The sequence below is a fragment of the Chlorocebus sabaeus genome, unplaced genomic scaffold (assembly GCF_047675955.1).
Source record: "Chlorocebus sabaeus isolate Y175 unplaced genomic scaffold, mChlSab1.0.hap1 unalloc_scaffold_523, whole genome shotgun sequence".
In the NCBI taxonomy this organism is placed as follows: Eukaryota; Metazoa; Chordata; class Mammalia; order Primates; family Cercopithecidae; genus Chlorocebus; species Chlorocebus sabaeus.
The window spans coordinates 1-26,767 of NW_027327841.1; the positions used below are offsets into that span (position 1 = coordinate 1).

The window sequence follows — 26,767 nt, forward strand, 5'->3', positions numbered from 1 at the left end:
AGCATTTGTGAAATCCTGCAAAGTGAGGGCAAAGACACCTCACTCTGGGTGAGGCCCTTATTAATAGTAGCCAGTACTATAAACTCACTCCTTTATTTTTCAAATTTTATAGAAATGTACTTATTTTTGAGACTGGGACTCACCATGTCACCCAGGCTGGAGTGCAGTGGGATGATCTGGGCTCACTGCAGCCTCAAACTTCTGGGCTCAAGCGATCCTCTCACCTCAGTCTCCCAAGTAACTGGGACAAGGTGCCCCCACGCCTGGCTCATTGTGTGTGTGTGTGTGTGTGTTTGTGTGTAGGTGGAAACTTGCTTTGTTGTCTAGGCTGGTCTCAAACTCCTGGGTTCAAGTAATCCCCTTGTCTTGTGTATTAGTCTAATCTCACACTGCTATGAAGAAATACCCAAGACTGGGTAATTTATAAAGAATGACCTAAAGAGTAAAGAGGTTTAATTGACTCACAGTTCTGCATGGCTGGGGAGGCCTCAGGAAACTTACAATCGTGGTGGAAGGCACCTCTTCACAGGGTGGCAGGGAAGAGAATGACAAGTGAAGGGGAAAGCCCCTTATAAAACTGTCAGATCTCGTGAGAGCGTACTCACTGTCACGAGAATAATATGGGGGGAACCGCTCTCATGATTCAATCACCTCCTACCAGGTCCCTCCCACAACATGTGGGGATTATGGGAACTACAATTCAAGATGAGATTTGGGTGGGGACGCAGCCAAACCATATCACCTTGGTTTTCCAAAGTGCTGGGATTAAAGGTGTGAGCCACTGTGTCCAGCCATAGAAACTTACGATAAGTCATGTTTCTTGTTTGAGAAATAGCTACCATGAGCGCTATTATTATTAAAGCTATATATTGTTAGAAAGCAGACATCTCACTGTATCTGCTGATTTTAAATGCATTGATCATCTGTTACAAAGTACGGTAAGCTTGGAAACGAGTAATTTAACAGCGGTAGATGATGCAGGTCGTAGTGGGCCACTTATGCATGGTGGTTGGATGGCAGGCTCCCTAGATTGGGCTGAGGAGACCCGAGGTCTCACCTCTGCCAGCGACTTGCTGTGTGTGCTTGGCCAGGTGACTCATGGCACCCGGACGGAGTGGGTGGCAAGTGTTGTGATCACAGGGACGTGGTATGTGATTGAGGGAGAGGGCCGGCTGGCATGACTGAAAGAGAAGACAGTTTCTTTCATACCGAAAAGTATGGACACTTACCAGGAGGCTTACCTAAAGTAAGGTCGGGGGCCAGAGTATGGAGCCACTGCCCCATCTCAAGAATAGCTACAACTTACTGTCCTAGGACAAAGGGGAAATGAGGCTTGAGACTCAATAATTTTAGTAGAAATCTGTTATATTTTACAATTTCACTTTTCATTTGTACCCAGCTAGTGATTATACTCTGTATCCATTTTCCACACAAAATCCCAAGGACCTTCAGAATCTCCTCTCGGTGTATTTGGACGCCACCTTTTTCCCATGTTTACACGAGCTGGATTTCTGGTATGTCATGAGTGATTAACTAGTTGATGCAGACTTTAGTATTTGAGTCACTGTCAGCTTATAATTATTTGTCCTCAGGCAGGAAGGATGGCGGCTGGAACACGAGAATCCTAGCGACCCCAGACACCCTTGGTCTTTAAAGGAGTCGTCTTTAGTGAGATGAAGGGAGGGTTTGTAAGTTTTCTTTCTTTTTAATGTTGTGTTCAGCTTACCTTACCCATGTACAGAACCATGATACAGACACATCTGTAAGGTGGTTGATTTTTATATAATATTCTCATTATAGGTGACATGTTCTTGGATTAGCTAGGTCAGTGCTGTGAGCAGAAGCCAGGGGATTAGCGGGGCCAGGATGCTGTCTCAGACCATGTCTGACGACCCCCGTGTATGATCTGCAGCGAGAGAAAAGCTCTTTTCATACCACTATCAACACATTGTCTTTTTCACTCATTCTTGCCCAAGTACATGGTGTACTTTCTAGAGGCTGCGTGGCGAGGTGTGTGACACGCACCAAGCTGCATACAGAGCAGATGGGGGAGTCCAGCTTCACCTCTGACCCAGACACTACAGAGGTTTGCAAAAAAGGCAACACAGCATCACTCTAAGTAGTCAGTTTTTTACTTTGTTATGAGAAATATTTTTCAAACATATTTATATTATCATGTAATGATGGCTTACCTTAATGCATAAGTAGTTTGTAAATGTCTCAGCTTTAATTTAGAATATAGAAAAATTATATAAACACACACAGGCACCTACACAGGCAAAAAAGCCCACATAATCAAAAGCTGCTTGGGTCCTCATTAAAACCCTTTTATGCCTCGTGTTCCATTATTGGAATCCTAAGCTTGTGGGAGTTATTTGTATCCTACAGCTCAAGGTCATTGCCAAGGTCTGAATTTTTACAAAAAAAATTGCAACCTCAGGCATAAATGGGTTAATTTTTCAGAGTGTAAAGGAGCCTTGAGACCATTCTGGATTAAGAGCTGCTGTCCTGGGCCCGTGTCTTCATGTCCCCTTGTGACTTTGACAACCTGCCTGTGCTGGTGTCCCTGGGGCTCGTGGGTGGCCTGCTCTCTGACTCCCGTAGCCCCCCTCAGCTGGTGAACTATTTCTTACCTTTCATTCTCAATTTGGTGGTCTTTTCTTCCAAGGAGCCTTCTTAAAACTCAAGTTAGGGTGAGAGCTTCTCCCCACTTCCCTCCTGGCTGGTGGGCAGACCTGGTGATCCCTCCAATTTGCAACACACATCAAAAAGTCCATTGTTCTCAATCCTTGGGTCCTGTGCATGGGTGATGAGTGATTGAATACGGTGTTAAACAATGCCTGCAGGGGTGTCTTTTTTTTTTTTTTTTTTGTTACCATTAGAACAGTTTTATTTGCAAAGTATTACAGGCATATGCACCAGAATGTGATCAATTGGCTATATTGTAAGTAATGTAGTATGTGTGTATTATTTTAAATGTATATATTCTTATTTATTTCACATTTCAAGACAGACAATGAGAGGATATTCCCCCAGCACCTTCAAAATAGACTTCTTCCCGACCACACGTACTCAGTGGTCTCCAGGGGTGACCCACTGTGCATCCCGGAGCTTATGTGGGAGAAGCTTAAGCAATTTCATACCACTCACTATCACCCAAGCAATGCTAGCTAATATTTTGTTGGAAAAGTTTGATGGTGGATTGTGGAAAGTTAACTTGTTTGTGTTCTTCCAATTTCATGACATGGCGTCTCTCACATTTAGCAATGCTTAGCTTCGAGCCTCTCCTTGGCATGGAGAAGTGCTCTTCCGATAGTGGATGCAGTCACAGAACCTTCATCACATCCTCACTTTCTGATATATCGCTTGTTTCTTATGTCACTAGTATAAGGTCATTATAGTAATAATATAGTTATACGTATCCTATAAAACACTAATAATTTACATATAAATGCTAATGTAAAAACATATTTGCAAGGTTAGTTTATATAAAAACAATTATGAAAACTTTCAAGTATACAGAAAAGTAGACTAGGATAATGAGCCCCTAAACACTTATCACATAATAGATATCCTTTTCCTTGTGAAGTTTTTGGAAGTAAATTATAAATGTCATCATTTACCACTAAATATTTGAATTTGTGACCTGAAAACATGATTTTTTCTTACATGAGCTAATGCCATTTTCAGTTTTAATAGAATAAAACATACTTTCATAAAACTGCCTATTTCTTATTCCATATTCACATTTTCTAGTTGGCCCCAAAGTGTTTGCTGCACAGGGTCCCACAGATCACACCTGATCAGCCCGGGTCTCTCCTGGGCACCCTCTCGGGGACGGCAGAGGAGTGTGCAGGCCGGGTTTCCTCCAGGCGCTCTCACTTTCCAGGTGTCCTGGCTGCTCCTGTGTGGTGTTGGGTGCCATGTTCCTGTGTTTCCTGAGAACTGGAACTTAGATCCAAAGCCTTAGTTTGAGTCAGGCTGCGCCTTTTTAAGCAGAGTCCCTCGTGGGGAGTTCTGCATTGATGGCCACATCCTACCATCGTGTGAGGCCTGCTTGCCTCCACCGGGGGGTCTCACACCAGCAGGGTGCATGCTGAGAGTCGGCCACCGTCTTGTGAAGATCTGCTTTCTCCCTTCAGCCACAGACCATCTGGTGCACTTGAGTTTCTGGTGTCCTGTGATAATTCCTCATCAACCTATTAATGGTTTTCATATTCATTGAGGATTATTGCCTGAATCATTTATTAGAGTTTGTGAAGTTTTCAAATTCTGTAATTCTTCATTCGTTTGCTGGACTTCTTCAAAGAAGAGTTCCACATCAGCTGGGGCTCTTGGGTTATCTTGAAATATGGTTCTGTGGAAAAGGCAGGGGCGGCTGCTCTCCCTGGGAAGTCCAGTTTGAGGAGGAGGGGTGGTGCAGGAACTACCTCTAATGTTGACAGAAGAAGCTGTCTTTTTTTTTTTTTAAAGACAGGGTCTGGTTCTGTCCCCCAGGCTGGACTACAATAGCATGGTCTTAGCTTACTGCAGCCTCAGCCTCCTGGGCCACCTCAGCCACCTGAGTAGCTGGGACTACAGATGTGCACCCCCATGCCCAGCTAGTGCTTATGTTTTTTTGTAGAGACAGAGTCTCGCCGTGGTGCCCAGGCTGGTCTCGATCTCCTGAGTTCAAACAGTCTGCCCACCTTGACCTCCCAAAGTGCTGGGATTACAGGTGTGAGCCACTGCGCCCAACATGGAGAAAAGAGTTCTTTCTTTTCTTCTTTTTTTCCCCCCAGTCGTCTTTGTTTTGTTTTTTAGTACCACTGTGACCTCACAAATATTTCTGTATATGTATATATTTGAGACCATGTGATCAGATGGAATTTATTTATTTTTATGCCGACATTTGCCACAGCTGTTGGCCCATTTTGGTCTCACTTCTTTGGTTTGTATGCCCCCATCCCCACCTCCCTAACGCAGGCACAGCCAGGCCTTCCTCCTCCAGAGGCTCAACTGTCTGTTTCCCAGGGAGCTCTGATTTCTGTGGCTAGTGGGGAAGGGCCTTTGGAGAGTAGCATCGGGACACTAGGGGTGGTGATTGCTCCTGGATTCTCTCAACCCCAAGAGTGTAAAATTTGTTTCTAAATTCTAGAATGAGAAATTTCTGAAGGTTCTTTAAGATACTAGTTCCCCAAACCTTAACCATAGCTCAGACAACATAGTAAAGAAAAAGATAAATTCTGTCATTGTACCCTTTTTCTTCTGGTTGAATAAATGTGTTATCTTTATTAACATGTATAACCTTGAACTTGTTGCCAAAAATTGACTTTTGTGAAATTGTCAGTTGGATTACTCTATTACTGTACCTAGGGTTATAAAGTATTTTAACAAATACTTCGTTTGGTTTTTGTCACATCTCTAGATGAAGTTTAAAATGAAAGATCAATTTCTGGCTAGGTGTGTTGGCTCATGCCTGCAAATTCAAGCACTTTGGGAGGCTAAGATGGGAGAATTGCTTGAGGCCAGGAGTTTGAGACCAGCAAGAGTAACCGTGAGAACCCATCTCTAAAACTTAAAAATTAGCCCACTGGGCATGGTAGCTCAAACCTGTAATTCTAGCACTTTGGGAGGCCGAGGCGGGGAGATCACCTGAGGTCAGGAGTTCAAGACCAGCCTAACCAACGTGGTGAAACCCTATCTCTACTAAAAGTACAAAAATTAGCTGGGTGTGGTGGCAGGCGCCTGTAGTCCCAGCGACTCAGGAGGCTGAGGCAGGAGAATGCTGTGAACCCGGGAGGAGGAGCTTGCAGTGAGTGGAGATGGCGCCATCGCACTCCAGCCTGGACGACAGAGCGAGACACTGTCTCAAAAAAAAAAAAAAAAAAAAAAGCTGGACATGATACACAAGGTGACCCCAGGAGACTCCTGTGCAGAGTAGAAACACACCCCAGCACTAAACTCAGTCCCTGAAGTCCCTGCGGGATTCTCCCCACCCCCCACCCCTGGGTCCACCTGTACCCACCTGGAAAGAACAGTGACACCGCCCCACAGCAGGAGCACCATCAGCGGCCACGGCACCCCAGGTAGCTGGGCCACCCCCAGGGTTTCACAGGTGGAGAGGGAGCCTGGGAACGTGCATTTCTAGCAATTTCCAGGTGACGGGGCACTACACTTTTAAAAATACACAATACTAGGTCTTGAAAGGACTTCTATTCACTTGCACGTTGGTGGGATGGAGCCCTACATTGCAAAGGGCTTTTCTTCACGTGTCCTCCTTGAGCTCAGGGGCTGGCAGCACTTGGTGGGACCTAGTAGGGCGTCCCTTGCTGACTGCACACCCACAGCCAGAGCCCAGGCCCGGATGATTCTCACAGGAAGCCCGCAGAGCTCCTGACACCTCCCTGGAGGTATGAGAAAGCTGAGGCTCTGAGGGGGATAAACTGATTACTGGAAGGTAACGACCTTAGTGAAGTGGTGAAGCTACAGGGTAAACCCTAGTTTTATTTCCTTTTAACTTTCAAGACTTCCTGATTTCCTCTATTACGATACCTGTGCCTTAGAGTCACCAATGGGAACTTGAAGGAAAATAATGCCTGCTGAGGCCAGATGCTCATTTAATTGCCTGGGGGTGGAGCCTGTTTGGTTCTAAGCCCTCCCTCTGAACTTCTGAATGGTGAGGACTGCAAATCAGCTGCCTCCTGCTGGGCCCTGCAGGGTGAAACCTGATGAAGCCCCAGGAACATTCAGTGAGGGGTTAGGAGGGAGGAGAACACGGGTGGATGAAAAGCAAGAAGGAAATGCACCAGCATTCACTGGCAGGCTCTGTCACCCACAGGACAGGGATAAAGACGTGCACACCTGCAGTGCGGACTTTCACAGCCTGGCAATGAGGGCTTTCAGCCTCACAGGTAAATGTCACCTGTTTCACCACCTCCTTAGGGCTGTTCTAGGGCCCCGGCACACAGCCATTTGGGACAAAGGGCAGTTTCAGTGTCTTTCACTCCACGCTCAAGCTACAGATTGTCCTTATAGCTCAGGTATCCTGGGGATAATCCATCTTGTTTTGTTTTGGTTTTGGGAGCCCAACCCAAGAATCAAATAACTTTCCTAAGGATTTCCAGGAGAAAACATCTTCCCACCAAAGAAGAACCTTACCATTTGGAAAAACACCTCCTGGTAATTTGCAAAAAAACCCAGTTTTCTGGGAAGTGATAATCTTGTCATGAGAACCAAAGATAAAGTTGGAGATAATGAGGGAGTGGTTACATAGGAAATATGTGGTCATTACTCTGATCAATTAGTAAATCACTTTCTTCATATGATATACTTTTTAACAGCTTCTTCCTTGAGTCAGTCATCCCCGGCCCACACCAGGGCCTAGCAAGAATGACTTAGGTCACCTGGCTTATTTCCTGGCTACTTGGAGGAGATGGATTTCCCAGTTTACAAATCTCAGCTTCCTGGGATTCTATTCTGATAAAATCTAAATTGTATTTTTTTAAAAAAAGGAATAGGCTGGACACGATGGCTCACGCCTGTAATCCCAGCGCTTTAGGAGGCCAAGGCAGGCAGATCACGAGGTCAGGAGATTGAGACCATCCTGGCTAACAGGGTGAAACTCCTCTCTGCTGAAAATACAAAGAAAACTGAGCCGGCCGTGGTGGCATGCGCCTGTAGTCCTAGCTACTTGGGAGGCTGAGGCAAGAGAATCGCTTGAACCCGGGAGGCGGAGGTTGCAGTGAGCCGAGATTGCGCCACTGCACTCCAGCCTGGGTAACAGAGCGAGATTCCCTCTCAAAAAAAAAAAAAAAAAGAATAGATGAACTCTAGTGAAATAATCTAGGTCTATCCTTTTACCTCCTCCGTTGTCTGGAGTAATAAAGCTCCCTGCCTCGCCCTCTCTCACAGCACTGAACTGCTTTTCCTGAATTTTCCCACACTGCTGATCACTCACTTGCTAATTTCGATGCATACATTCTTTTTGAGAAAGTCAGTTTGCCAACTCCTCCCACTGGTTTGTCAGAAAATGAGCTTACACTGCGCTGATCTCACTCCTGCTGCCAAACCTCCTTCTAGGGGTCTCTCCTTTGATAATGCAGGGATTATGTAGGCATGGGGAGGTGGGATACCAAGGGGGGTTTCTGTCGACGGTGCTGTTCCCCCCTCCCCACCCCCGCCGGTTCAAAGTCATCGAGCCGGGGGGCCTCTCTGACTATCTGGACTGTGCAGACCACCGTGTCTTCCGGTAGGGTCAGGGGAGGGCTTGAGATAAATCTGTAGGGCTCAACCACCAGCCACTGTCCACCTCAGGTGCCCCAAGCGCCATCTCTGCCGGGAGCTATGTGGATGCATCGGTGACAAAATGGAAAGCCTCTGGTCCTGGCGGAGCTTGTTCCAATCAGGAGAGACCCGAAAGCAAGAAACACAGTGAACAAATGCATGATGCCCAGGGGTGGATGGCCGTAAGCACTGAGGAGAAAAATAGCAAGTGGGGTGGGGGGTGTTAAGAGGGTGGAGGATGGAGATGGGCTGCCATTGACAATCGGAGAGCCTGCAGACCTGCCTGAGAGTGACGTTTGGGGAAAGAAGGAAAGGGAAGAAGGTGAGGGAGGTTAGCTAAGTGGACATCTGGGAAAGAGCTCAGGCAGCAGAGCGGCTGGGGTGGGGGCGCGCTGGCAGCCTGCTGCATTCCAGGGTCCTCTGTGTGGCTGGGACGGTGTCGGCCCTCCCCTGCCCATCCCTCAGGGCCTTCGCAGAAACACTCACACGGGGACCTTCTATGTACAGGCAGCACACGCCACCCATCGCCGTGACCACACTGTCCCTCAGAGGAGCCGCTGGCCACGTGTGTCCCGTCCACATGGAGATGTACTTGAAGATTCTTTACACACTGGGTTTCAAAGACTTAAGTATGGAAAACAGTGTAAAATATTAATAACACAATAACTGATTGTTATCAAAATAGTGGGCTGAATAGAAAATATAGTTTGTTTATTTATAGATAGGGTCTCACTTTATTTATTTATTTATTTATTTATTTATTTATTTATTTATAGATAGGGTCTCACTCTGTTGCCCAGGCTGGAGTGAACCGGTGCAGTCACAGCTCACTGAAGCCTCCAACTCCTGGGATCAGGCAATCCTCTCACCTCAATGTCCCACGGGGCTGGGACTGTAGGTATGCACCGCCACATCCGACTAATTGTTTTGTATTTTTTGTAGAGACTGGGTCTCGCCATGTTGCCCAGGCTGGCCTCAAACTCCTGGGCTCAAGTGATCCACCTGCCTTGGGCTCCCAAAGTGCTGGGATTACAGGCGTGAGTCATGGCACCCAGCGTCCCCCCCTCCGGACCTGCCTTTCTTTAATGTGGCAACTAGATCATTTAAAATTGCATATATAACACCCATGCAAGCCTCAATCCTGGGAGATGCTCCCGTTGGAGAAACCTTCAAGAAGCGGATCTGCCTGGATTTGCAAACGGCCCCTCTGGCCCCAGGGGGATCTGCTGTGCAGAGCTGCTCTGGACTCAGCTCTTCAATACTGCCCTTGAGTGTACTGGGCACCTCCTGACTTTCGACCAGCACAAAGCTCCTTATTAAACGCTGACAAAAATTCCTTCCATTCTAGGTGCCATAATGGATTCATTAATCTCCTATTGATAGCTTTTTGCTGGTTTTCCCACTTTTTGCTATTCTAAGCACTGCTGCGAAGACTCTCCTTTTACCCCACCTGCCTGTGTCTGCTGCAGCTCACATGCTCCGCCTTCCAGCTGTCATAGCTGAGTCCCTGGGTCTCCTCGGCGGGGTGTGTCTGTGGGCACAAGGCTGCCCTGCCACACGCCCCACCCCATAACCTTCCATCTGTGGCCGCTCCTTGTGAGACCCTAAACTCACGACCTCCCCTCCTGTCCTCTCCTCTCCACAAAGCCACCCTTATCGGAGACAGTCAGTCTGTTTCCCAGTTCCCCCAAGGCGAATCCAAAGTCCTCCACTGGCCCACCCACCTCTACCGACTCCTCCCTCACCTTCCGGTCAGGTCAAACGGCCCCAACCAGAGGCTCCCCGGGCCCTTTCATAAGACAGGAGCTTTTCTTCTCAGGTCCGGCTACAGGTACATTGTACCCGCACCTCACCGCAGGAGTGAGAGCCGCAGGGGCGGAGAGGGCTTAGTTCTTTTGCCTAAAGCCTGCCCTGACTCACCGAAGGCGGTCGTTAATGTGCGCAATGATTACAGAAACACAGAAATAAGGCTGGGGGTGGTGGCTCAAGCCTGTTATCCCAGCACTTTGGGAGGCCGAGGCAGGTGGAGCGCTTGAGGTCAGGAGTTCGAGACCAACCTGACCAACATGGTGAAACCCCATCTCTACTAAAGATACAAAAAAAAAAAAAAAAAGGTGGGCATGGTGGCACATGTCTATAATCCCAACTACTTGGGAGACTGGGACAGGAAAATCACTTGAACCCGGGAGGCAGAGGTTGCAGTGAGCCCAGATCAAGCCACTGCACTCCAGGCTGGGCAACAGAGCGAGACTCCATCTCAACGTCCCCCACCCGCTCCGCCACACACAGAAACAAAATCTTAATCGTAGTAAGACACAGCTGAAAAGATATGACGGAATGACTCCCCGAGGCTACTGGATGCCACTCCTTCAATCATTTTCCATTCAGAAAACTTCAGATCAGATCATTTACCTATGTACGTTAAGACAAGGGGTCCTATATTAATGAATCTTCTCCGTCAAAATCCTGGTCAAAGTCAGAAAACAATCCCACCGGACTCCTGGGAGCATCTGATGTTGGAGAAACCTGGAGAAGTGGAGAAGCTGATCTGCAGGATTTGCAAACCGCGGCACTGCCCCCAGGGGGACCCGCAGCACCGGCGCCTCCCCGTGAGAGTCGGAGCCTCACTGAGACCCACACAGTCAGGATCTGCACCTCCAAAGGCTCCCCCAGGCGGCTCTGGGCACAGGGAAGCTGGGAAGACAGCAAATGGGCCCCGGGGTTGGGGGGGCCCAGCACAGTCCAGCCTTTTCTCTTTTGCCTCCTGAAGACTTTCACTGTGGATGTGTGTTAGGGAAGGGGGGAGTGAAGAAAGAGACAGGGAGAGAAGATAGAGACTGAGTGATGCCTCCATTCTGCAGAGAAAAACACCGAGGCCCTATCTCAGCACTGGAGACAGTGGGGCCACGGCGGGACTTATTAAGTCTCTGCCTCTCAGTGCTCTGATCTGCCATGTGTCTGGCTGCCTCTTCCATCCTGACAAACACAATGACTGTAATTCCAAAGTACTGGGAGTTGGGGGTGAAGATGCAGAGAACGGAGGAGTGGGGAGGGAAACGGCAGCCTCTGGGCAGCTACTCTCTAATAAACACAAACACAACACCAGAAAGGGCTTGTAGAAAAGAAACATAAAATGCAACCCAACTACTGACACATGGCCATCTGTTCCATATTCACCCGCACGTTCTTAACAGAAACGCAACTGTGAACATGCAATCTGGTATCCTGACATTTGCCCTGACCAGGTTGTTACCGCATCTTCATCTTTGTAATTTTAATTGCTTCTGACGGCCCATCCGACTGGTCGAGCTTATTTAAAGAGCCCTGATTCTCCCTGATAAAAGGTTGGAGTCCTGTATCAAAAGCTTTTAGTTTTCTGTAACCAAGGGGGAAAACATGCTTCTTTTGAAAGATGACAAAATGTCTAGCTTCGAAGGGTCATCCGAGTATGGCACACAAGGTGGTCTGCATTCATAGAAAATGATGCCATCATATAAATCTCCCACTGTGTGACGGGGTGACACCATCACTCATCATCTGCCTCCCAGACCCAGTAAGTTTTGCAAAATTAATTACTGCACTTTACACTGAAAAGATCCCATCAAAGAATGTGTGTGCACAGGATGGTGAGGGGCGCCGGAGCTGTGTGAGGAGAAATGGCACTGTTCTCAGTTTCCTCTTCCATCCTACTGGGTTCTGAAGCATTGCTTCGGAGATTTTCAATTTTATCTTATAATTAAATAATATGAACTCTACTGGGGGAAGAAAAGCAGCCCATCACATTGGTATTAAGCCTTAATATCATTTTTGCCATCTTGACTCCTATCGCTATAAAAAGTCATTTTCTGTTCCCCTCACAAAACCACCCAAGGAATATTGCTTCAGATACCAAAGGTGCCCATGTGGGGCTCAAGCCTGGTGTCCAATAAATATGTGTGTCATTGACCTAATGCATGTCCAGTCAATTGAAACCTCACACTTCTGACTTCGGTTTTTAGGTTGTGATCTTGAAGTCTTAACAGTTTATACGCATTGATCTGAGGATATTGGAAACTTTTGATTAGAGAAGGTTGAATTCCTCTAAAGGACTTCATGAATGAAGAAGACAGCTAGAACCCCTGGTTTCCTGCTCCTCAGTGGAGATTCCAGGCGGGAGGCAGGCAGCAAACGCTTGCGTTCCTGTCAAGCGCCAGGCGTGGTGCTGGGCACGGGATGGACACCAGTGAAGACACAGCTACACGCAGCCCTGAACATCCCTGCAGCAGCCACAGGGCCTGGCCACACCAGGGAGCTCTGTGAACTCAGGGAAGCTGGTACACCTCGGGCATCCCTTGCTCATGTGTAAAGTGGGGATAAGTCAGTGCCCAGGATCACTGAGGGCCTGCCACATAACAGAGTCACTAAACGCTAGCTATTCTCACTAGGATTGGAAAGATTGAAGCTTACTACATTTCTGTGAACTTTCTATAAATACTGTATTGATGTTCACGTCACCACAGGCAAAAAGGACGCCGCTTTCGCATCCAGCCCACCCTAAGAATGCCCCTGGACTTCCCAGTACACTCAGCTCCACCAGGCACCAGGCCCTGCAGAAGCCACAACCTGTGACGAAGACAATGAGTCACTCTTGGTGTGTGGCACAGCGTGATGTGGCGGTGGGTACTTAGTCATGGTCAGTCCGCGATCCAGAACTGTGGAGCTTATTTTAGGTTGGGTGAAAATCAATTTAAGTTTCCAGATATGTCTTGGGACAACAGAAGATACCCAAAGAAGCAGGGAAAAAAATAAAAAATAAAAAACAAAAACCCACAGCCTGAGACAGAAGATACCCAAAGAAGAAGGAAAAAAAAAAAAAAAAAAAAAAACCCAGCCTGAGAAATACTTTCTTCATTCAAGGCCTGGGATGTCAGGAATACAGGAAAGATATTTTCAATTTTATATTATAATTAAATAATATGAACTCTACTGGGAGAAGAAAAGCAGCCCATCGCGTTGGTATTAAGCCTTAATATCATTTTTGCCACCTTGACTCCTATCGCTATAAAAAGTTATTTTCTGTTCCCCTTACAAAACCACCCAAAGAATATCTGCGTAATTTTGAGCAAGTTGGGTTTTGCTCACTTTTGAGCATTAACTAGAATAAGGAGCTTCACCAAGAAAGGCCCCTGAAAAGCATGGTGGAGGCCTGACATGACGGCTCAGGTCTGTAATTCCAGCTCTTTGGGAGGCCAAGGCAGGAGGCTCACTAGAGGAGGCCAGGAGTTCAAGACCAGTCTCAGCAGCATAGTGAGATCCTGTCTCTACAAATAATAATAACAATTAGCCGGTCATGATGCTGCATTCCTGTCTTCCCTGCTACTCAGAAGGCTGAGGCAGGAGGATCACTTGAGCCCAGGAGTTTGAGGCTGCAGTGAGCTGTAACGGCACCACTACACTCCAGCCTGGGTGACAGAGCCAGACATAAGTACTCTTCGTGGTCTAAGGGAGAGTACAATATTTGGAATTAGGATCTGTTTTGCTCCTACCACAATCGCGTATGCACCTCACTCCCTTACCTAAGTTATTTTTCTTTGTGAGTCTTTCTCCCCACTTCCAAAATGAGGGCATGCCTCTCTTGGGACCATGTATCTAGGCTTGGAGATAAGAATTGTAAAGCTCCTAGTATACAAAATATTTTCAACAAATGGTAGCTATGGTCATTTTAATATATTGAATTGTACCATAATTTCACATCTGACAGATAATTCCCCTGAAATTGATACTTGAATGTGAATGTGTTCTCTGACCTCCAGCTACAGGCAATAGTCTTCTATGTCAGGGAAAATCAAGTACTAATATAGAATCAGAATAAAATGGCAAAAAGAATGGGGGCACAACAGATAAATTCTCGAGGAATAACTTACTTAAAGGATTTGTAAATCTGTGGCAGCTAAGACCAGGCCCTCTAAGCACATCTGGAGGTGAACTTCCTTAAAAGAAATGGGTCCAAATGCTCCAACAGGTTCAAGATCATACCTCGGAAGGGTAAAGCTCTTTACAGAGTTTACAAAAAAATTGTGACTTCGGCTCTGCCAGGGAAAGAAAGCCCAGGCGACCCGCCATGGCGGGCTTTCCCAGGGACAGCCCAGGTGTGACCCACGTGGGCTCAAGGCCACCGTATTTGATGCCATCTGCAGAGCTGAGAGCAGCTGTCTCCCATTAACCCGAGGCTGTACCAACCAAGCCACGTTCCCACATAATACTGGTTTCCAAAGTACCTTTTTCCCCAGAAGAGAAGAGGCGTGGACTTACTAACCTCCAATATGTGTAACTCCTCCCAGGTGGCAAAACCAGGGCAACAGAGAACACGGAGATTCTGCCAATGTATCCTAATTTCACGTACCTGTACACAAACTCCCAAGCATTTTAGCAAGCTTTTGGACATGGAGCTCAAAAGAATGACCCATAAATACTTTCCAATACATACAGCATCTTAATGTGTTTTTCTTTCTTTTTTATTTTTTGTAGACACAGAGTCTCATTATGTGGTCCAGGCTGCTCTGGAACTCCTGGGCTCAAGCGACCCTCCTGCCTCAGCCTCCGAAAGCACTCGCATGACAAGCATGAGCCACTGTGCAGGACCCACAGCACTTAAATTCCAAAATCACCTTGAAACCCTGACCTTCCACCTGCCCTGGTGGCTTCCAGAGGTCAGTTCCTCTTCCCGTGCCGAAGGTTTCTTGTCTTTCGCGGCCCAGGTAAGGTCACTCCAGGTGCTCCCTCTGCTTCTGAAGGCCTTTGACTGAGAAGCCACTCTGGGTCCTATTAGGACCCCAAGGCGGCTCCATTCGTACTCGCACATCTCCCGGCCGGTTTAAGTCACGCTGGCCAGGCTATTTCCACTTCACTCTCCTAATTTCTCCAATCCCATCCTCTGCTGCATCACCTTTTCTTTCTCTGAGAACCCAACCCTGCAGGAGGAACGCTGATGCTGGGGTCCTTTAACTAGAACGCTAACGCCAGAGCACTTCCCCGGGCGCTGGGGGGCGGGCTGCCGGGCGGGGCCTGGCGCTGCCACCGGGGTGTCCCGCGGGGGCGGGGGCGCTGGGCCTAGGGAGGCTGCGCTGCTGGCTCGGGGAGCGCGCGGCGTACTGATGTCAGGGCCAGGGCGCATGGAGACGACGGGCCGGGCATCACGTAGGCGCTCGCGGCGGGCGGGGCGGCGCTGACAGCGCCCCAACATGCAGCACCCGTGCCGCCCCGCGCGCTCAAGGGCGAAGGGAAGGTCACCGGGACCGAGGGCGGGGGCCCATTCCCGCTCCATCCTTGTGCAGTGCGCGGTCCCGAAACGGGAGGAAATCCGCCATCCGCGCCTTTCCACGCATCTGCGGCAGGAGGAACCGGGAAAATAAAAATCAAAACCCAGCTCCGGGCGCGTCGCGTCTCCAGCCCGCGCTATCACTAAGGCTCCCAGGTGGCGTTCGCCTGGGAAGCGCCGATCTACCCGCCAGGGGCTGCGCGGCCTGGGGCGCTCCACCGTCCGGGCACCGGCGCCCTCACGTGCACCCGGGGCCTGGGGCGCGCAGTCTCCACCACCTCCGGCTCTTCAATGTTAAATGTCCTCCTGGCGCGCCCGCGTCGTGGACCCAGACTCGGGTCCCTCCTGGAGAGCCGCTTCCACATTGCAGGGCAGGGGAAACCCAGAGCCCGCGCCGCGGCGCCGCTGACGTCCCGGAGTCCCCGCTTCCTGGTCCTTCTCGTCCGCGGAGGTCTGCGGGGAGGGCCTGGGACCCATTTTAGTTTTCGGTTTTCTCACGAGCCGAAAGGCAACAGCACATGCGAGCGCAGGAAACCCATTTTTAAAATCTCCCAGCGGAAACGCGAGGGGCTGCCGGACCGCCTCGGAGACGCCAGGCGGGAACCCAGAGCACTCCCTCCGCGTCCCGCATTGCAGCAGCCAGGACCCCGCCCACGCCGCGCGGGGCACGAGGCGACAGGAGGCGCGCGGGGACCTGGCCGTTTCTTCCTCGACATGCTGGGGGGCGGCGTGGGGCAGAGTTGAAGGGCGGGGGGCCACTTAGGAAGTGATCGCGCTGTACCCACGCTTCGGAGGGGAAGCCCGGCCGGGTCCTACAGCTCAGAGGCAGAACGACTCCCGAGGGTCCTCCAGGCGACCCCCTCTGTCAGGCTCAATTTAAAACATAAACCGGAGGGCGTGGAAAGCTCACTATCTTCCGGATGGAGGTTCCTATCGCCATGTCCCTTCCTCCTCCGCCCCACCCGGCAAGGACCCGGGGGCTGCCTTGCTGGCTCACGCCGCCCCGCAGGTACCCCTGCCGCTGCCGGGCACGGGCTTCTCCCCAGTTCTCCCCATCGCTTCCCCGCTCTTCTCCCTGGTTCTTCCCATCGCTCCTCCACCTTTCCCCGCGTCCTCCCATCGCTTCCCCCCTCTTCTGCCCCATCCCCCAAATCCCCTTCGCCTTGTTCTCCTCGGCTCCGTCCGCCCCTCCCTCGCCGCCGGGAGGGGGGTGCGCACCTTGAGCATCCTCGCCTCTGGTCAGCACGCCGACTGCCTTGCCGGCCCCGGAGAGGTGCTCCAGGAACTTCCGCAAGGAGCCCTTAGGGGCCTGGGAGTCGTCAGTGTCCATGGCGAGGAGGTCGAGGGGAGCCGCTAGTCCCGGTGCGCAGTAGGCAATGTGGACCCTGCCCGCGCGCGCGGGAGTCGGAACTGCTGCCCCGCCCCGCCCCAGGGCCAATGGGCGGTGACGGGCGGGGCCCGAGCGCACGGGAGGGGCTGCGGGAGCGGGGGCGTGGCTAGGTGCAGGGAAAGGGGCAGGTGCGGGCGGGGTGCGGGAGTGGGCAGGAGCACCTACGCCGGGGTCGTCGTAGGTGGGGGCCGTGCTAGCGGTGAGGTGGGCCGCAGACGTGGGGATAGCGCCACAGGTAGGCGGGGTCCCTGCGGGTGGGGCCGCGTCTCTGGTGCTCGAGACTCGCGGGTGGGCTGGAAGGCTCTGGTTGGGGACTTCAGGGATACCCGGAGTGCCACAGGTGGGGGCAGGGGCAGCGTCCGGGGGAGGGGAGACCACAGGGGGGCGGGGGTCACATCGTTTGGGGGGCGCGCCAGGGTGGGGCGGGATAGAACGCGGGGAGCATCTCCCGGGCCGGGTGAGGGAGACCTTGAGTGGGCGCGAACGTCTGGGCGGGGGGAAGCCCTGCACTTGCGGGGAGCGCCGATGGCGGGGCGGGGTGGAATTGGGGCGTGGAGACCCCACCTGGATGCGGAAGTTCGCAGCAGGCCCGGCCGCTCCGGCGGTTGTTGGCGCAGAGCCCCGCTGCGCGCACAGCTTCTAGTTGCCGGCAGGATTCCTCCTGGGGCTGCGCTGGGAGCCTCCGGGCGTGGCTTCCTCGACCTTCGCCCCCAGGTATTCTCTGTAGTCTGAGGTCGGGAAGGACGAACGGAGAGTAGATCCTCCAGGTGGTGGGAAAAACTGAGCGCGGCGGGCTTAGCTATGACGAAGCTGCGATTTCCCGGGCCCACGGGGGCTGTGGCGTCCACTCGGTTCCTGCTAATCCCACTGTATTATAAGGTGGGGAGAGTCAGCTTGCATAGTGAAACCAAAGAGAGCTGCGAGATGGAGAGTGAGAGTGAGAAACCAAGAGAGTGAGACACACACACACACACACACACACACACACACAAACACACAGAGAGAGAGAGGGAAAGAGAGGGAGAGTGAGAGAGACAGAGAGAGAGACAGAAAAAGTCAGAGAAGCAGAGACACAGAGAGACATAGAAAGATAGAGAAAGATGAGGGGAAGAGAGAAACAGAGACACACAGAGTCTTAAAAAGAGACACAGAGAGACAGAGCAACCAGGAGAGAGACACAGAGAGGGAGAAACAGAGACAATTTAAACCAAAAGAGAAAAACAGACCAGAAAAGAAAAACAACTAGTAGAGCTCGGAACTGCGAAGGTGGCATCATTCCGTTAGTCTCGGGTTTTGCTTCCTGGGTTTGTGACATGGTCAGAGTCCTTGTCTTTGATTTCCTAACACAAGTTGTTAAAGTTGGAAGTGAGTGTGAAATTGAGTTAGTCTAGCTTTATTCTTTCACGGATGAGAAGTGAATTATCTTCAGCAAGGTGGGTGCAGGCGTGGTCCCCGGGGGTCACTGTGGTGAACAGGCTGCCCTTGTGGGCAGCCAAGTTCGTCATCACTGGGACAGAGCCCAGGACACTTCCCCGGCTGGCCAGCCTTTTCCTAGAACCCCACACATTGCAAAGGATGGAGTCCAGATCTATACCATAAAGAAACGAGGGTGGTTACAGAAAGCACCACGATCTCAGCTAAGTGGCTCTGAGCACCCCAACGTTGGGGCACCTCAGTACAGGTTGGGGCAGCTCAGGCTGTGCCCAGCAGGGAGGCCGGCCCGATCAATCTGCGGTCTCCACCCTGAGAGTGTGGGCTCCTTCCCCCAGCGCGGGTTAAAGCATCGTGTGTCCACCTGTGCAGTGACTGGTCCCAGTGGCCCTGGAGGGCTGAAACCCTGGGTCCCGCCACTGGTCCAGGGCATCCGTTTCCCCTTCCTGCAGTTCCTGTGTCTGTGTGTCCAGGGGGCTCCGATCCCTGTCTTAGGACCATGGCTGAGGGGACAAGTTCACCCGCTTTGGAGCTGGCCCGGATCTTGGTTCTGTGGATCCTCGCTGTGTGGCTCTGGAACAGTTCTGTCCTCAGGAGATGGATCCTCACAGCCGCCTCTTGGGGCCATGAGGAGAATTAATAGGACGACCCCCGGGTAGCTGCTCAAAGCCCTGTGTGGGGCCAGCCCTGTGTCTCCACCAGTTCCTTTGCTCTGTGCTCCCCCCCACTGTCACATCGCCAGCCTTTATTTCCTTTTCCTTGGACCCAGACAGCGAATGCTCCGCTGGTCTTGGCAGCCCCTTCTCTAGTCTGTCCTCAAATCACTTCCTGACGGACAGCCCTGACTAGCCATCAACGTGACCAAAACCCCACAAAATAGAACCCAACTTTCCTATTAAGCTGTACAGAGCTGTCCCAGCCCCACTTCCCACAGGCTGGCCTCATTCGCCATGGGATCCATGGTTCTCACCTGGGGCTGGGGGTGCCCCTGGCATCTGGTGGGGAGTGTCAGGGATGTCCCTCCAGGCCCAGTACAGTCCCCCAGCTGGTGGCCGGCAGACAGCAGCACCCAACCTGATGTCCCTGTGGCTTCTGGTTCCCCGAGGCTGGCTGTGCTTTGCTGCCTCTACATGCTCTCAGATGGGTGCCCTCTCTCCACCTTCACTGGTTAGCAGTGTTCCATCCATTAGAGCTCAAAGCACTGCCTCCCGGCAATGCAGCCCCTTCTCCTGGCCTGCCGTCTGCCTGTGCCCCGCGGTCTGTACCGTGTCCTCACGGACCGATCAGAGCGAGGCTCCCAGGGATGGAGAGGTTCCTGCTTGTGTCTGCTTGTGTCTCTGTCCCGTCTTCTCTGGACCTGGCACCGTGGCCTTTGCCGACAGAGGTCTTGGGTTGATTGTCAGTGAAGCAGACAATCTATATGGCTCTAAATGGCTGTGAACATGCTTGATTGGGTTATTTTAAAATAATTGTATATGTAAACATTTGAGTGTGACACAGGTGGATTTTTGGGCTAATGGTCTTGTTCTTCAGGGAGTAACCACAGGCCCATCCACAAGGACCATTTCCAGCTAATTTATGGAACGCTGTTCTACCTGGTTAATTTTCAACGTTATCTCAGCCTGAGAGGTAGGTCAGCATGTGACGAAGTTCACTGGTTTGAATCCTAATCTGCTCCTTAGGAGCTGCACCTTCCATGCCTTCGTTTCTTCCTTGGTTAGGTAGGGAAGGTATGAGCTACCTCAGAGTTGTGAGTGAGGCCTGCATCGAGTGACCGCATTAAAGTGACAAGGACTGCACCCGGAGTGTTGATATTTAAAGACCTTTAAACATCGCGATGCCGCATTTTGGTACCCAGGTAAAACAGCAAAGTTATTTCAGATGCAGACACAGACCCTCGGTGAGGTGGGGGACTGATGGCAGGAGGTGGACCACCGACCCTGTAACGAGGGCGTGGTCTGTTCGAGGCTGAACGAAGTGCACATCATTGCATGTACCACGGAGGTCCCTCTCGTGAAGTCCTGGAAGGGTCCATGTGGCTGAGCCGTGTGGTCTGTCCATGACGTCCGGCAGGAGCAGAGCTTTCGGGTGCAGCCTTGCTCTTGTGCGCACAGCCCTCAACGGTCTCAAAAGTCTGAGGCTTAAAGCAGGCTTGGGGTTTCCTTACACCTCCTGGACATCTAATTTGCCTGGCAAACATGTTTTTCTTGGGTGTAAAGGTGAAGGAGTGGGTGATTCTGGTGAAAGTGTACTAATTACTGCACTTCTGGGTCAGTGGCGCTTGGTTGAAGACACTATCTGCCCTGGATGGACATCTCTGGGGTGGTGAGAACCGGTGGCTGGATGTCGCGGGGTTGCCAAGAAGATGCCAATTTTTTCCTTTTTCCTCAGTAACAACACCCTACTTTGTTTAGGGAAGCAGTGCACCCAGCTGAAAATCCAATTCTCTTGCACGGCAGAGCGGCTGGTGACACAGGTCCAGATGCTGGGATGCTGATGGGGGGTCCTGGAGTGGGAGGTGTCAGGAGACTTTCCGGACCCACAGCAGCCCTGGGCTCTTGTCCGGCCTTCTTGCCCGAGGCATGACCCCTGGAGGGAAAGCAGCTTCGGGGGCCCGAGGGCCAGAAGGCAGAGTCCTGGTGTGTGGGGCAGGCCTGGGCCAGGCTCCTCGGAGGATGTCACAGAGCTGCTGCCCATGAGGGGACCACCCACCTCTGAGCCCCATGCAGATTTTCCTCTGTAGCCGAGCGAAATCCTGGTACGGTGAATGAGGCAGTCAGAGGCACCTTTTGTGGAAGGAGGACAAAGCTGGAGAGAAAGAGGTTTTCCTAAAGGCACAAGGCGCTGATTCTGCGTTAGGGATAATTCCTAGGAGTGTGGTTGCTGGTGGGTGGAAAACTGTAGCCAGAGAATAAGTGGGAGTGGCACTTGCTGGTATTTAACTGATTCGTTCACGAATGGTCCGAACAGTTCCAGAGAAAAGAACATTTCGGACACAGAAGTTTTCACCCTGCCTGACAATCAGCCTGACCGTGGGCTGTTCCATCCTTCCTGGGCGACACTGAGAGGGTCTCAGGCCCTTCCGACCCTGTGCTGGCATTTCCCCAGGGTGTGTGCCCCATCCCGAATAGGCTGGAATGCCTCTGGGTGCAGCTGAGCCTCTTGAAAAGGGAAGAGACATGTGATGTGCTCTGGCTGAACAGGAAAATGAGGGAGGACAGGGAGAGGGGCCTGGAGGTGAGGAGGATGGTGAGCAACACTGGGGACAGAGGACGTAGGGTAACACCAGGGACAGGGGGATGGAGGGTAACGCCGGGGACAGGGGCATGGAGGGTAACGCCGGAGACAGGGGATGGAGGGTAACACCACTTCTCCAGGTGCCTTTGGGGGATGCTGCCGCCTCTCGCACCCCAGAGTGAAGTCAACAGGATTCTGTCCCGAGGAGCCCCAGAGCCTGGCAGCTGGGATTGTCGCAGTATGAACCACTGTTCACTAGCTCTGCACCCTGGGACAGGCTCCCTGGTGTTTCCACCCTGGTTTCCCATCTGGACAGTGGGACCCTGAGTGTCCCCGTCACAGCTGCGCCCAGAGCCCTGGACTCCAGCGTGTCGTCGGCACTCATTAGCGTTTCTCTTGTTGTGGTCCGTGGATGAAGTGGCTCTCTCTTTGTGTGTTCACAGCCCTCCTGCTCACTTTACCTTCTGGGAACACTTTTTACATAGCTTCGTATGTGGGGAGGACTCGAGTGATTAATCGAATGTTTCATCAGGTGCAGTTCTTCTGTTTCCCAGTTTTGACACAACATTTGGTGAAATTTCCAGGGACTCCTGTGGTCAGCCTCGCGGTTTCACTCTGTCACTTTCTAATGCAGTATTCTTTGGGAGTCTTTTCAATTAAGCGCCATCATTTAAAAATAAGTTTTATAATATGCAGTTTCAGGTTAATTATTTACCTTTGGGTCTCAGGCAGTAGCTACCTACCTGTGAGTAGTCACAAAGTTTCACGCAGTTTTCTCTAGGCGTCCCTGGCTCGTAGCTCAGCAGGTCCCTTCAGATGAGTCAGCCAGCTGTGTACCTGCATGTTCAGGATACTTGTCAGGGGCCTTCCTCAGAGAAAGACCGACGCTTACCTCATCCTTGGGACTTTGGAGCCCACCCTGGAGAGACTCCAGCCACGTCCTAAGGGGCCGTCCGGGTCCCACAGGCTGGTGGGAGTGACTTCTGAGACACTCCAGACCACACTTTGTGTTCCTACACCCCACAAAGCCACTTAAAGTGCCGTGTTCTGGTGCTGTGTGCCTCACCAGTGTGCCACACAAGCCTGCACCGGGATCTGAGCGGGCGCTGCCTTCCTCAGGCTATGCTTAAGTTTTGGGGCAACTGGAGCACTCGTGGCTGTGATTCTTGCCACTGTCTGGGCTTCCCTAGAGGGTCTCACCCGCAGCCTGAGGACCACATCGGCAGCCACCGAGGAGCCGCCAGGTGCGGCCTTGGTCCCACTCAGTCCTTTTCGACTTTGGTGAGAGAGGAGACAGCAAAACTTCAGCTGGGAGCCCCAGGCCTTCTCTGCTTGGGGCCCTGGGACTGACATAGCACAGATCCTGCCATCCACGTGCTGGGGGCCCCGCTGTGCGGCTCCCTCCTCTGGTTAGGGGCTGCACCCTTGGGCTGGGCACCTCCTGGTTCTCACACTCAGGGGCCCAGGGAGGGTGGTGGATGAAGAGAGAAGGAGAAGGGTGGCAGTTTGAGCCCAATTGTGTTGGCTTCGTCTTCCGCCTCTTGTCCCTAAGTACATTGGCAAAGTTTTCCAGGTGAAAACTCAGAAGGGATTTTTAATGACTGGAATCTGTGAATTCCATGGAAGCCAAGTCTGTCCACCTCTTTCACCCACCTCATTTCTCCCCGTTGGGGCTGATTTTGGCAGCGTTCATAGGGGCAGGGACGGAAGGGGTGGGGGCCAGCCATCGGCCCTGTGTCCCTCCTCTCCTCCCCTCAGAGCCACAGCATTTCGGTGTCATCCCCTTCCCTGCACGCGTCCTCATGAAAACCAAGTGTGGCTGGAGGGAGATGCCTGCGCCCACTCCCGTGACCTTCCCGGCCAGCCTGGCTGCAGCGGCCTCTCGGCAGGCATCTGTCTGGTGCTGCCTCCGTGCCCCTCCCATCACCTGACGCTCGTGTTCCTGAATCTTCACACGTGTGCTCTGTGCAGCCACCTCACAGGCTCCCTGGGAACGGAGACAGTGTCTCACGCCGGTCAGAATGCTCTTCTCTGTCCACTGAATAGTCCAACACAGAATCATTCCTCTGTGATTATTTATGCTTTGTTATGTAGAACTGGAATAAAGAAAAAGTGAATTTAGACATTACAGCCATCAGGTTGAAGCTTAGTAATTGCATTAGGGAATTAAATGGAAGCATTTGAGCTTCTCGAGTTCTAATTCCACATCTTCATATCCCCATCACCCCATACCCAGTGTCTAACAGAGCTCTTGGTCTAGGAGTTTCTTGATAAATGCTTATTGAATTGAACTGGACTGAGCTTAACATTCCCACCCAGAGTTAGAAGCCAGTCCCTGAACAAATTGCATTTAGAATATGAGTTTGACGTTACTGTGGTAAGGGTTATCCTACACGTCATAATTCCTAGTCAATATCGGGTATTTAGTCAAATAGTCTCAAGTATAGAGAAGCATAGGCCTATCTGGCAAAAGGGCAAGGCACGGTGCTTTAGGTCCAGGTCCCCAATATCAACTATGAAAATAAAACATCAACTCCAATGACAGCCCTGTCTTCAGCTGGTCACTGTTTACACTGACAATTATAAACAGCTTGAACTTGCTGTCCTGAGAGGCAACACACCCTCCATTCTCTCTGCAGTGTAGCTGCCTTGGTGGATGGAACATGCCGCTCCTCCTTCCCTCTCCCTATCCCTCCCTCCCCCCTCCTCTCTCCCTCCCTCTCCCCTCCTCTCTCCCTCCCTCTCCCCTCCTCTCTCCCTCCTTCCCCCCTCCTTCTTCCTATCTTCTCTCACCTTTATCTCCCCACCTTCTCTCCTGGACAAGGGGCAGAAGAGAGGAGACCTCCGGAATCTTCTGCTTCATCCAAGCAGCTTGAGAGCAGCATCAACAGCTGCAATTTGGCTGCCGCAACAGGTGCCTCAGGGCAGCCTTTCTAATGGGAATCCTGGAATCATGTCTTTCCTTAATGTGTCCTAAAGGCTGGAGGACATGAAGTGAAACAATGCTCCATGCTCAGTCCTGTGATTTTGTGTAATTATTGGACTTACTTTGAAATTAAACTAAATGATACCCAAGGTGGAGCATGAAAAAAAAGAAAAAACAGGCTATGGTGTTTGAAAAGCAAACAAAACCATTTGGTTTGTTGTTTTGTTCTTAGACCTTCACAGGCTCCTAGGTCACACGTTTCAGTTTCTTAGCAAGTGACATTCTCTGCAGAAGCTGTGTCAGTCTCTTGTTTGATGATGTCAGCCACAGCAGAAAGAAGCACTCCGTAGGCCCCGTGCTCAGCACCTTGGCGTGAGCTCCTGCCATCTTCTGTTCATGCTCATCACAGCTCTGTGAAGTAGGCATCCTCCTGATCCCTGTGGGAGGATGGAGGATGGAGGCGGAAGGGTGAGTGATGGCAGGATCACATGAGGGGTCTCTCCCGAAGTAGGGAGGGGAACCGGCCCAGGACCTAACTGCCCATCGCATCCTTCTTCCTCCTCCTCTGCCTCTCTGTGACTGTTTGACTCAGGCTGCAGGGACAGACATAAGTATGTGCAGAGCCTGTGTGCACCCCTGGGAATTTGTGCTCATATTGGCAGGGAGGGATGTGAGGTTGTACAGAGCGTGTGTGCATACCTTGGCGGTGTATGCTGGCGTTGGCAGGGACAGATGTGAGCGCGTATGGAATGTGTGTGCACACCTTGGGGATGTGTGCTGGCATTGGCAGGGACAGATGTGTACAGAGCGTGTGTGCACACCTCGGGGTGTGTGCTGTTGTTGGCATGAACAGACGTGAGCGTGTACAGAGCGTGTGTGCACACCTGGGGGTGTGTGCTGGTGTTGATAGGGACAGATGTGTACAGAACGTGTGTGCACACCTGGGGGTGTGTGCTTATGTTGTTTTGTAACCGGCAAATACGTGGCCCCTTGCGTCGGGCGGCCCTGCGCCCATGCTGAGTCCATCAGTGGCCCTCGGGTTGGGGTCTCCATCTGCCCAGACAGCACTCGAGTGGCTTGAGGTTTCAGATTCTTCCTCTACGGATACTTGGGCCTCCTCAGGACCAAACATCAGAACCAGCCAACTGCAAACTACAAGAACGTTCAAATGCATCTTCAGTAGGAAAAACAAAAGCAATTGGAAAAATTTTCCAACGTGACCCCGTGGTTAAGCCGTTAGATACTCCAGCCAACAGATTGAGTCACTTTAAAATTCACACCAATTAAAATGGTTGTGAGAGTTGCAGACCTTTACCGCTAAACCTTGAAATAATTGAAGCATTCTGCTCCACTTGCTTACAAACTAGGGTTGAGGATACCTTTCAGTCCAAAGTAGCAACCTTGTAAATCCAGCTTAGATGCGAGGCTCCCACTGACACAGGAAGAGACAGTGGCCCTTGATTATTCTCCTGTGTTCAGATACTGTGTCATTTCCTTTTTTTTTTTTTTTTTTTTTTTTTTTTTTTTTTTTTTTGTATACTGATCATCACTTCTGCTTTTCCAATTCAAACTAAAGGGAGTTTAGTTCTGTTTTGGAGAAGCTGTGGTTAGTGGTTTCTTTTCATGGTTTGCTTAATCTCTTAAGTCTGGTGCTTACATTACCCAAATAGACTTTTCTTTAGTACGACAGTGCCATAACCCAGGGCTTCTCCCTCCATATCTGCTCCCCAGGAGGCTCCCTAGGAATGGGAGCTGGAGATCCAGCCCCTCTCCATGTGCCGTTTTCTTTGAGTCCAAGGCAGGTTTGGCTCAGAGAAGAAAAGAGGCCTCCGGGTTAGCTGCCTCTGACTGCTTGCTTGTGAAATGTTTAATAAGGCGACTTCCAAACTAATTTACACATTGATAGTTGTAGCTTGAAGTATCACCGCAGTCATAAGAGCTAGAAACACTCCCATAAAGTAGATAAGCAGAAAAAAAGCCATAGAAGTTTAATAAAGCGCAAATAAAATGGTGTTGTAAGAATGTACAGTGGGAAATGCTCTCAGTCCAGCCAGATCCAGCTGTGACGTCAGTCCAGCTGTGGTGTCCTTCTGTAAAAACATTCAGCCACATGTGGCCCTGATCGCAATCACTACTCTGAATTGTGATCCAGAATGTTCTTGGGGGCCGATGCTGGGACTGTTCCAGCAGTTGAGTCTGATTGGGCGTCACGGTGGTGATG

At 51.1% G+C, this 26,767-nt stretch overlaps 1 protein-coding gene and 1 long non-coding RNA gene across 14 annotated transcripts in view; one reads left to right on the forward strand and one right to left on the reverse strand.

Moving 5' to 3' along the window:
* Window positions 1–7: 7 nt before the first annotated feature.
* The window catches only part of LOC119623507 (uncharacterized), a 103,709-nt gene continuing 76,949 nt past the window's right edge, over window positions 8–26,767 (forward strand). For 10 of the 13 annotated variants that reach the window (XR_012092460.1, XR_012092450.1, XR_012092459.1 and 7 more), the window contains exons 1-5: window positions 8–6,893; window positions 8,296–8,447; window positions 8,773–8,894; window positions 9,046–9,163; window positions 14,773–15,002. This is a non-coding gene — a long non-coding RNA (uncharacterized lncRNA). Of the gene's footprint in view, window positions 6,894–8,295; window positions 8,448–8,772; window positions 8,986–9,045; window positions 9,164–14,772; window positions 15,003–19,916; window positions 21,659–26,767 lie in introns of those variants that run through there. The other 3 variants (XR_012092458.1, XR_012092457.1, XR_012092455.1) reach the window with 3 other exon arrangements.
* LOC140711293 (uncharacterized) lies at window positions 14,742–18,816 on the reverse strand. The gene is made up of 5 exons (XM_073014236.1): window positions 18,632–18,816; window positions 17,517–17,680; window positions 16,781–17,266; window positions 15,749–16,028; window positions 14,742–15,629 (listed from the first exon to the last, which is right to left on the reverse strand). The coding sequence occupies exons 1-5, from the start codon at window positions 18,814–18,816 to the stop codon at window positions 15,149–15,151; spliced, it is 1,596 nt and encodes a 531-aa protein (XP_072870337.1). The 3' UTR covers window positions 14,742–15,148.

Bases quoted from the DNA above. Each gene is read 5' to 3' on its own strand.
- LOC140711293 (XM_073014236.1), bottom strand. From the start codon at position 18,816: ATGCCCTGGACCAGTGGCGGGACCCAGGGTTTCAGCCCTCCAGGGCCA. The intron at 17,681-18,631 runs GTACTGAGGTGC...TCCCGACCTCAG, and splicing joins AGCCTGAGCTGCCCCAACCT to ACTACAGAGAATACCTGGGG. The intron at 16,029-16,780 runs GTGCGCACCCCC...AATGGGTCCCAG, and splicing joins CAGAGGCGAGGATGCTCAAG to GCCCTCCCCGCAGACCTCCG.